This window comes from Malania oleifera, chromosome 5 (genome assembly GCF_029873635.1).
Source record: "Malania oleifera isolate guangnan ecotype guangnan chromosome 5, ASM2987363v1, whole genome shotgun sequence".
In the NCBI taxonomy this organism is placed as follows: Eukaryota; Viridiplantae; Streptophyta; class Magnoliopsida; order Santalales; family Ximeniaceae; genus Malania; species Malania oleifera.
Window position 1 is genome coordinate 50,207,279 of NC_080421.1, and position 11,137 is coordinate 50,218,415.

The 11,137-nt window shown below is 39.5% G+C and overlaps 1 protein-coding gene across 1 annotated transcript; it reads right to left on the minus strand.

Moving 5' to 3' along the window:
* Positions 1-319: 319 nt before the first annotated feature.
* Positions 320-6,792, minus strand: LOC131155571 (uncharacterized). The gene is made up of 6 exons (XM_058108795.1): positions 6,457-6,792; positions 4,835-4,981; positions 4,104-4,180; positions 2,123-3,991; positions 1,248-1,380; positions 320-1,158 (listed from the first exon to the last, which is right to left on the minus strand). Exons 2-6 carry the CDS (start codon positions 4,971-4,973, stop codon positions 437-439), a joined length of 2,940 nt encoding a protein of 979 aa, XP_057964778.1. The 5' UTR covers positions 4,974-4,981; positions 6,457-6,792; the 3' UTR covers positions 320-436.
* Positions 6,793-11,137: the final 4,345 nt, after the last annotated feature.

Sequence of the window (11,137 nt, forward strand, 5' to 3'; positions counted from 1 at the left end):
CCTTTTCTTCGATGCCAGCCTGAACAAGTATGCCACTCCCCAACCCTTCATAAATTGTTCACATCACAGCCTGGCCGCGCCCACCCCGCAACTTGCATTTGTTTGGGAAAACCAAATACAAGAGCCAAACCCCAAGTTGGACAGAGTGCATCAGTATTTCTTTTTTCAGTCCCCGCCGCCCCCTTGTTTTTTTATCAATTTTTTCCATGTCAGGAAGGAAGGTGAGGGTGAGAAGGTGGGGTTGGGCAATCCTCTCTCTCTCTCTCTCTCTCTCTCTCTCTACCACGTGAAACATCAATGTCATCAAAATATCAAACCATCACAAAAATGCAGTAATTTGCAGGATTAAAGAAAGGTGGGAGAAGATCGTCGTGGTTAAAATTAAGAATACACAAATAATAGAGTTACAATAAAAAAAAGGCTCCCTCGACACACATTACCTGTCAAGTGTCAACTCAACCGCAGCCTCTTCCAAAAGCTCTTCCAGCAACTTACCCTCTATTTCCTGCCCTACTTTATCTAATTCAATCCCCATTCTCTCAACCCAACCCCTACCCACCACCTCCTTCCTCACCACCCTCTCCACCACCAGGCTGTTCCCGTCCCCACCGCCTTCCTCCACCACGCACCTCACCTCGCCACTGCACCATTCCTTAATGCAGCCCCATACACAGTCCGCCATCACCGCCCGTGACGTACCCCCAAAACCACCACCATTACATGATCTAGCCCTTGCCCCACCCTCCATGCCTGCATAACCAGTGAGCTCCACTAGGGCTGCATTGACACAGTCGAACACAAGCTTTCGGTTCGATCTCCACTGCCTTCGCTTAGCTTCATGCAGAGGCTCCTTGTCCTCATGCCTCGCATATTTTTCTCTCAATGACGGGTCCAATGGGCTTTCCGGAGAATGCCATCGAGCAAAAAATGAGATGGGCGCCACACTATCAAGGCCAGCGGTGGACAACAATTTCTGGACTAGGAAGAGCCAATCCTGTTCTTCCTCAGCTCTTGGGGCAGCTGAAGTGGGCTTTAATGGACATGCCGATGCTGTCTGCGTTGAATATTTATCCCATGACAGTGTCCGTGCAATTGACCCTATGGGGGGTGATTTGTCAATCAAGTTCGAGCTAATAGGATGAAGAGGCCCTTGAATTCCTGTCAATTGGCATGGTTGTTGTCTGGGTAAGATGGTGAAGGAGTAAACAAACTCACAAATTTTGAGCATCTAGAAGCTGAGAAATTACCCCATTGGGCCTGCTTGATATTGCCGGAGGGCTCTGAAGCCACACCATCCTCTTCAAATGGTGGTTCTAAAACAGAGATTGGACTAGGCTGGTCCTGGGTCTTTGTCACAGGCTTCGATACAGATAACACTGCCTGCGGAAAATGCAAAAAATACTCCTGTTAAATGATCTAGCTACATTTCCCAAATTCATAGAGTAAAATGAAAGCTGATTGATGGAAACATGCATGCAATTGATTGTTCTATTGACAGTAATAGAATATAAGTTCACATATTCGACCACATGCTATGTGGGCAATCCTATTTTTAGTGGGTTTTTCCCCAGGCCATTTCCTCTGCTCAATATTTTTTTCATACTGGACAGCATAGGCAATTTTAATTTCAGAAAGAATGCTACATTGCTCTCCAACCTTTACAGATGTTCCCTTCAATTACTTGTATAAACATAATAACTAACAATATAGGAAAACAAGAAATTAATCTGTTAATGGAAGGGTAGAATCTCAAGATGCTCTGAATGAATGGTCTCCTAATATATGGAGCTGATAATTCTATAACCACTATATTTTTCTTCTTTTTCTTCTTCTCTCTTTTTTTTTCCCCATGTGGGGGTGGGGGGAGGGGGTGAGGATAGGCTACGGCATAATTTAAAAATCAAGTAGCGCTGTTAATCACAGGCTCACACAGCAGGAGAGAGTGGGGCCCAGGCTCTCCCATTCTGCTTGCCATGTGAGCCCATGATTGTCATGAGCTTGTGATGGTGAGCACTTTCCCTTAACAATCAGAACGCTCAACATTCATCTGTGCATCACAAGTATTTTCTTATGCAAAAAGAAGGAAGGAAAATGTAAAATAAAATCCAAAATATCGTAGTACCTCTTGAGAAATTATGCAATGTCTTGATCCCATCCCAAATAAATTTGGTGAGGAAGCTTTGCACACAGATCCATGTATACCAGGTGACAAGCTCTCGTCAAGGCCATTGTGATTAACACATTGAGATACATCACTGCTACAATTCCCAGGAGAATGTACTGGGACGCCCAGTGTTTCACCAGTGGCAGGTTGTGATTCCTCTTTTGATTTACAAGATTTTTCTTTACTTGATTTCTTCCGAGAGAAAAACAAACTTGAAACTTTCCCCTTCAATGATGATTTCCCACTCTTTGTCTTTATCAGATCTTTAGAAACATGTCCTTTGCCAACCTCAGAATCTGAAACTTCAACAGTGAACCCAGCATCATACACTGTCGAAGATACGGGAACTGATTTTGATCTTGGCAAATATCTAGGAGAACTATCATCCTTCAAATAACTAGTTAAACATGTAGATGACTCCCTCAATTCTTGTTCCTTGCTACTCCCCTCTTCATCAGATCTGGCTGGCTTCTTTGCATCAGAAAGAGCAAGCATCTCACCCAGTGAACTAGAGCTTCTTCGGACATGCTTTTGATCTTGACTACTCCCATTCAATGCCATCATGGCCCATCTTTCAGAAAGTCGCTTCTTTGCTTCCCTGCAAACTGATGACTCTGGAGAATAGGATGTTCGGCTAAAGGATGAGGAAGAATAAGGGCTGCCAAACCTATTGATATATTCCCATGAATGCCTAGAACTTGGGGACATGACTTCTGAATCACTGAGATTTCTCACTTCATACTGATTTTCTGATTTACTAAATGAACTTTCACAACCAGCATAGCCATTGGAAAACACAGAAGAAAGCAAGGTTTCATCTCTGTGATGGCCACTCGGATTTTCATGCATCTGGCATGTGTTCTCCATGGCCACTTCTCTTGATTCTTGCACCTCATCGTTTTCTGCTTCTCTGTAGAAATCTCCACCACGCAAAATTCTGGGTGATGAAGAGGGAGGCGAAGCCATCGCCTTGACATCATGAATCTTCCCAGGGCTAGGCTTTAGTACCACTATTCGAGTTTGTTGAGTAGGATTTCCATCACCCTTTCGATCAACAAAGTTAGGGGAAAATCCAGGGTTATTCTTATCCCATCCATTTGCTTGACCCTTCTGAACTTGTTTTTTCATCTGTTTTTCACTCTTCTTCCCCAGTCCAGCAACTTTCTCATCATCCACCATTTTAGAAGGCCTAAGAATGGTGATCCGGTTTGTCTGTGGAGGGGAAGGAATAGACCGCATTTCACAGAGATGCTGAGAGAACAGAGAATTTGGTTCTTGAAGAAACTTGAGGAAGAGCTCCTTGTTGGAATTTAAAACTTCTAGCGCATCTTGGAATTCCTTAGACTGACGAAGTTTGTCATCTGTAGACAGGCGTTTTGCTTCTATGAATTTTTGACGAACAAGAGCCATCTTTTTCTCATTTGTATTTTCACTACTGTCTCTGCATGGGGATTTATCTCTTACAAAATTTGGTGATTTTGACTGCTGCCAGATTTCATAGATGTCTTTATATTCATTCTGCTCTTCACAATGATGAAATTCACTGTGCCTTTGCTTGTCAAAAAAATTATGTTCTTGCTTCCAGCATCCCTGTGGCATCTCAGAATGAGTTTGAATATTTTGGGAATAACCTTTTGAACAACTTCTTTGTGCAGCTGAATCAGGCTGTTTCAGTGGCAGAGCCTCAAGCCCCATCAACTTCGCAACCACATTGGGTGAATTATGCTTAGACTCCACTTCTTTTGACATTTCTTGTGCTATAAGCATCTTCATGGGTGTTCCATTTAATTTTGTGTTTGACGAATTCCTTCTTAATTCAGACACCATCTGTAGACTCATGGAAACATAACACTAATCAAGACACTGGCGCTGAAGGCATTCTGTCAAGAATTTATTTCTGCACTGATCTATAATTGCTACAAACAAGAACCTAAATTACCAGTTTGTCCTCTATCTGATCTTGAATAGGATTCAAAGTCCTTGCTACATCCAATTGCCTCCTCGAAAGAGAAAACTCTGCTCATCATTACAAATTTGTCAAAAACAGCCTGTTTCATAATACAATTACAAATATATGACTAAAAAAAATTAAAGTGATCACACTGAATTCATGAAAAATATGAGATAGGATAGAAGGTACTACAACTAGAAAAGGAATTCAATAATTATTTTACCCTTCAGAGCCTCTACCCTGGCAGACCAGATTGAAGTATTGAACATATTTGAAAATTTATACCCACCTTTCACCCATAGAGAAAAAGAAAAGGCAAATATTTTGGGGGGGGAAGAGGCGTGACAAATATAAAAGAAACTGGAAAGTCTGCTCTCTACAGAGTAGTCTAGTATTTGAACATTACAAACCCAATGTTAAGGGTGAAACCAATCTGAATTTTGTGGTAGAACCAGCAAAATTCTCCAACCAAATAATTACAAAGTAGTGGGAAGCTTGTCAGATAACATAGCTAGTATGACTGTTTCTATGATCCATACTCCTCCCAATGGATAAGACCAGTTTACTTGAGAAGTAGGAAATAACCAAGCAGAATCCATATGTAAATCTTTAAAGCATACAACATTTTGAAATTTTGCGATTGCTTTGAGCAAGATAACAGTTACTATAAGAAAGGACAGGATGAAACAAAATTTGAGAAAAAAATGCAGATGAATCACCGTCACGATGTGCTTTCTCAGTAAGCATTCTATTTCCAGCTACACCAGCACCCAAATCAAAGAGGTTAACCATTCTTCCCAAACATCCTGGGATTGGTTTCTCAAGATTGTGAGCTTTTCTATTTTGAATTGCATCCATCTCAAGACCTACAATCAAATATGTTAAAAATTAAGTCTGCGCACCAATCTGATATCCATTTCCTGTTTTTCTTTTTCAGTGTAAAAAATGAAGAAGACTAATAATGGCAATGATAAACAAAGTCAACAAGTTTGTCTCCCTTCCCAAGATGAAAACCAAAGTTTTCTAATATAATAAGAACATTTTAAGTGAAAATTTCTTCATTAACGGACGGGCAACAGCTACAAAAGTAGAAGATGAAACCAAAACAAGAAACAAAAAGGAGAGCTGGCAACAAAACAATTTAGAATAATAATAACTTAAAAAAAAAAAAAAAAAAAAAAGGGGGCCAAGAAACAGAGGTACATTAACATAAAAACCTTGTTAATGTTTGCACACAGCATAAAAGGGAGAAATGCGGTAGAAAAGACACGACCAAAGCAGAATCTGTTCTGCAATCTGACTTTAGATATTGGGAAGGAAAAAGAAGACCCAATTCCAAAACACCTTATGAACAGACTCAAACTGATGGTTTCACACCGATGACCTTCAATCTTCAGCAAACAACCTTAAATCCAGGGCTTAGATCCAAAAAGCTTTCCATATCCAACTTTGTACAAGCCGTTTATTATAGGTGCACAAGCTATTAACCCACGGAATAGATCAGTAGGTGCTGCGACAACGGAGAGAGAGAGAGAGAGAGAGAGAGAGAGAGAGAGAGAGAGAGAGAGAGAGAGAGGGAATCGTCTATTCAGTCAATGGAACACGCTAACAAATTTACAATTGATCGCAAGACAGATTTATGAAAAGAATAAAGAAAAAGGAGAGGGCAATTACAGAGAAAATTCAGTGTATTCAAATGACAGTTCGTATAAAGCTTCACATTTCACGGCACGACTAAATAAACTCCTTTTCGTGTACATGATTTAAAAATAAAACAAGTCACTAAATCAACACGAAAATCACTAATCCAATCATAAACATCTACATTCCTCTAAATTGATACTTACATTACCTTTAAATTTTCCAAAATAAAAGAAAATCAAAAGTGCCGATTTAAACAGAGTACAAATCAAAGCTTAATACCGTGCAAAACAAAAAGCATTTTGATTCAAAATCAACGTCAGGAAAAAGCTGAAATTATTGCTAAATCATAAAAACCAATAGAACAAAAAGCAGATACCGGGTTCGAAAGGAAAAAAAAAACACTTGAAAAGCTGCAATTACAGCAGCCAAAAGCAAATCTAGCCAGAGAAAGCATGGAGAGATTAAGAGAGCGAGAGAGAATCAGATTCACTTCGAAAAGCGCGAGATCGGAAGAGAGAGCAAAAAGGCGTAACCAAAAGAACCCAAAAAAAAAAAAAAAAGGATGAAAAGGAACTGCAAAGGCTTAAGAGAATCGTTCAGAACCATAAAGAGCGCACACCCCGACAGAGAAACCCAGCCATTGAAAAGAAGAAAGCGTTTGAGAGAGAGAGAGAGAGAGAGAGAAAGAGGCGAGGACCTGTCAAGCAGCGACGAGGGGGAGCAAGGAGAGAGGCCGCCGGGACATGACATTACGGCAGAGGACGTCGCCGGAGATTGGCCGGAAGAACGGATCAGTGAAGTGCAGAGATAGCTCCGCTGCATTCAGTCGGACTTGAAAATCTTTTTTCTATTCCAATTCATTTGCCCCTTTTGATTACGTGCAGGTACAGGGGAGAGAGAGAGAGAGAGAGAGAGAGAGAGAGAGAGAGGAGGGGTTGGGGTATCCGTGACTCGGCGTGAGAATGAGAAAGGTGATAAATAATTGACAATCCAGATACCAAGGCTAAAATCCAATCGCAGATACTGAAGCTTTTAGCCTTTTATGAAGTCTTCCTTTCTTTATAAAATTTTAATGCTTAAATTACCAAATCAATCTTGTACTTATATGGAAAATTATAATTAAACCTTTTAATTTTTGTAATTTAAGGCCAAGATTGTCATTTTAAAAAAAATAAAATAAAATTATATAACAGGTACAAAATATGTGACAAAAATACTACATGTGAAATACAGTTGACCTAATGGACGTTAAATTACTTGGATAATAATAATTTTTCGTAACATGGTTTTATGATTTGATAAAATTATTTTATTAATTCAAGACCGTTTTTGCACCTGAATTGATTGTTATAGTTATATGTACAATGAATAGGTGATAAATTATGATTTTAAAAATTAAGTCATTCCAAATTAGGAGTTTGATTATGTATGCAAGTGACTGCAATTTAGGAATAATAATTTTTGTTCTTCTATTATTCATCTTACTTATAAAGTTTCATAAAAAATCTTCATTGGTCAAAATTTGAGACTTTTGTATTAAAGGTTGTTGAAATATGATTGGGATAAATACCAAGCACAACAAAATAAATACAACAAGTAAATGAAAAACTCAACTAGAAAATGATAAACAACAAGAACAACGGGCTTTACATGATTCGGCAAAACTTACATCCACGGAAGCAATGATATAAGAATTTCACTAATGAAATCTCAAAGTACACAATACACTTCTCAAAATGATCACACACACTCAATATATGCCCAAAATGACATATATAACAGTATTTTAGAGGTTTCTCTCCTATTACCCAACCACCCCAACGTTCAAATTCAAAATTCAAAAAATTGCTCGCAGCCCAGGTGCACTCGTCGACAAGTACAGGGATTCATCGACAATTCAAAAAATGACACTTGTCGAGGAGAACGGGGCATTCGTCGACGAGCCCATTTTTTTGTTCTCGGCATCTCCAGAACTCTGAGATTTTTCTGCTCTCGGACTCGTCAACGAGTCCCTGTAGTGCTGCCCCTTTATGTTTTTCTTTCTTCTTTGTTTATGAAATTCAAAGTATAAGAGTCACACCATAAACAATAATCTCCACCTTGACGATTATACGCCCCTTAGGAGAATCCCAAAAAACATATCTAACAACTCCACCTTGAACTTGAACCGCTCGGATGGATTTGTCTCCCTTCTCTCAATGGGAGACATGGAGTAAGTCCAAGCAATGCTAAAAGTTTTCAGAAGTAACTGATTTTGTCAGAATATCTGCTACATTTTCAGACGTGTGAACTTTCTCAAACATAAGTTCACCCGAAATAATCAATTTCTGAACTTTGTGGAACCACATCAATGTGCTTGGTTCTAGCATGGTATATCTATTTCTTCGCCAAGTAAATGACACTTTGACTATCAGAATACAGCACCACTCCATCTTACTGTAACCCCAACTCTCTGACTAAACCGGTAAGCCATAAGGCTTCCTTTGCAGCTTCGACAACTATCATATATTCTGCCTCAGTCGTGGATAATGCTATCAGAGACTATACCATGGATGTCCAACATACTAGTCCTCCTACAAGGGTAAATACATATCCCATTGTAGACCTTCTATCATTCATATCTCCAGCATAATCAACATCTACAAACCCCATAATTGAAGGATAACCCTGTTGCTTGCTGAACATGTTGCTGAACATGATGTCACATCGCGATGTACCCCGTAAGTATCTGGGTATCCATTTGATGGCTTCGCAATGTTGTCTTCTTGGATTAGAGAGAAACTTACTTACCACACTCACCACATGAGCCAAATCTGGTCTCGTACACACCGTGACATACATTAAACTCTCCACGGATCTTTGACATGTCTGGGATTTCCTCATCCGTACTCGGGCACTCACCGATCTTGCATCAATCATGCTAAACCTCTTCAACACCTAGTGCACATAACCACCCTGAGATGGCCATAATCTCCCTACAAATCTGTCACAGCGAATCTCCATCCCAAGTATTTTCTTGGCTAAACCAAGATCCTTCATGTCGAATTCCTTATACAATAGGTCCTTTAACTGATTCACCTCAGTTAAATATTTTGCAGCTATCAACATATCATTGACATACAATAACAAGAAAATAAGTGAGTCATCATCAAGTTTGTTCACATATACGCAGCAGTCATACTCATACCTTTTGTAGTCAATCTTGAACATGTAGGAATCAAACCGTTTATACCATTGCCTTGGAGACTGTTTTAGCCCATAAAGAGATTTCTTCAATCTGCAAACTAGATCTTCTTTTCTCGGTTCAATAAATCCCTCCGACTATACCATGTAGATTTGTTCCTCCAAGTCACCGTGAAGAAACTCCGTCTTCACATCCATTTGTTCCAAATGAAAATCATAATGAGCTACCAATCCCAACATAACTTTGATAGAAGTATGTCAGACCACTAGAGAAAATATCTCATCATAATCTATCCTCTTCTTTTATGAGTATCCTTTTGCCACCAACCGTGCCATGAATTTCTCTTCTTCCTTTTTCCGAAATTGCCTCCTTCTTCCTATATAATCATTTGCAACCTATCAGTCTCTTCCTATCTGGAAGCTCCACCAAATCCCAAGTTTGGTTCTTATGTAATGATTCCATCTTTTCCATCATCGCCCCCATCCACCTATCTTTCTCCTAACCGTGCACTGCCTCTTGAAATGTAGTTGGATCGTTGTAACTAGTAAGGAAAGCATAAGATACTAACTCTTCAAATCCGTACCTTGGTGGAGGCCTGATAGTGGATCTGGATCTCCGTATAAGAATATTGTTGACTTGCTGATTTTTTGAGCTAGAACTGCCTGCAACCATAGGACCATGATAATTTCTATTGTCTTGAGCTTCCAACTCCACCTGCATAACATGTTCATCACTGCCCCAACTTTTTGGCTCCTGTTTCTGTTTATCACACTCTTGAGTACACTTTACCATAGCCTTCTCTCAAAAACTACATCCTTACTGACCCCCACTTTGTTTGCCACTGGATCCCATAACTTACACCCCTTCACACCCACTGGATATCCCAAAAAGATGCAACTACGAGACTTTGGGTCAAGCTTAGACCTCTCCTCACTAGATACGTGAACATAGGCTGGACACCCGAATACCTTCAATCTGGAGTAGTCTACTGCATTTCCCATCCAAACCTCTTTTGCCACTCTACCCTCTAGTGACGCCCCTGGTGATTGGTTTATCATAAAACAAACCATACTCACTGTCTCGGCTCAGAAGTTCTTTTGTAGCCCTATATTTAATTTAAGACATCAAGCCCTTTCAGAAAGAGTTTGGTTCATCTGTTTTGTCACACCATTTTTCTAAGGTGTCCAGTGAACTTTAAAGTGTCTCTTGATGCCTTGCTCTGCACAAAACTCCATAAACCAAGAATTAGCGTACTTGGTCTCATTATCCGACCTTAAGTATTTGATTCTCCTCTCTATCAGGTTTTCCACTTAAGTCTTCCAAATCTTAAACTTGGAAAATGTATTTTATTTGCGACCTATGAAGTAAACACAAACCTTTCGTGAGTAATCATCAATGAAACTTATATAATACATATTTCCACCCTTTGATGCAACTTTAATTGGGCCCCAAACATTTGAATGCACATAATCAAGAATACCCTTTGTCTTGTGTATAGTTGATTTGAACTTTGCTCTATTCTGTTTTCCAAGAACACAAATCCTGCAAAATTCAATCTGGAACGATTTCAAGCCCTTTAAGAGTTTCCTCTTGCATAGTTCTTTCATGTCGTGTTCCCCCATATACCCTAGACGCATATGCCACAAGACAGTCTCATCTGATTCAGCATCTATGACTGCAACTCCACCTATAATTGTAGTTCTTTGCAATGTGTAGATATTCGCTTCCAGTTTTTGTCCTTTCATTACAATCAGACTACCTTTCCATACTATCAAAACTTTACCTTTGGACTTGTAATTAAAGTCATTACAATCCAAAGTACCGAGTGATATCAAATTCTTCCTCAACTCTGGTATCTATACATTTCCTATGCCAATGATCTTGCAAGAAGCATCATTACCCATAAGAACTGATCCAGAATTCACTAACCTGTAAGTGCTGAACCACTCTTTATTCGGAGTCATGTGATAAGAACATACCGAGTCAAGTATCAAAGAGTTTGTTAGATTTTACGAACTCACTGAAACTTATAGAACATCACTATTACTACATTCTGAATCTCCTTCTTCAACAACATTTGCAGATTTTGAAGTACCCTCATGTTTTCAGAATTTCCCTTCTTCCAATCTGGACACTCCGGTTTCACATGCCCTTTTTTACCACATTTATAACGCCAGATTTCTTTCTTCTTCTT

Bases quoted from the DNA above. Each gene is read 5' to 3' on its own strand.
- LOC131155571 (XM_058108795.1), bottom strand. From the start codon at position 4,973: ATGGATGCAATTCAAAATAGAAAAGCTCACAATCTTGAGAAACCAATC. The intron at 4,181-4,834 runs GTGATTCATCTG...AATGATGAGCAG, and splicing joins TGAGAAAGCACATCGTGACG to AGTTTTCTCTTTCGAGGAGG. The intron at 3,992-4,103 runs GTAATTTAGGTT...ATGAGTCTACAG, and splicing joins ATCAGATAGAGGACAAACTG to ATGGTGTCTGAATTAAGAAG.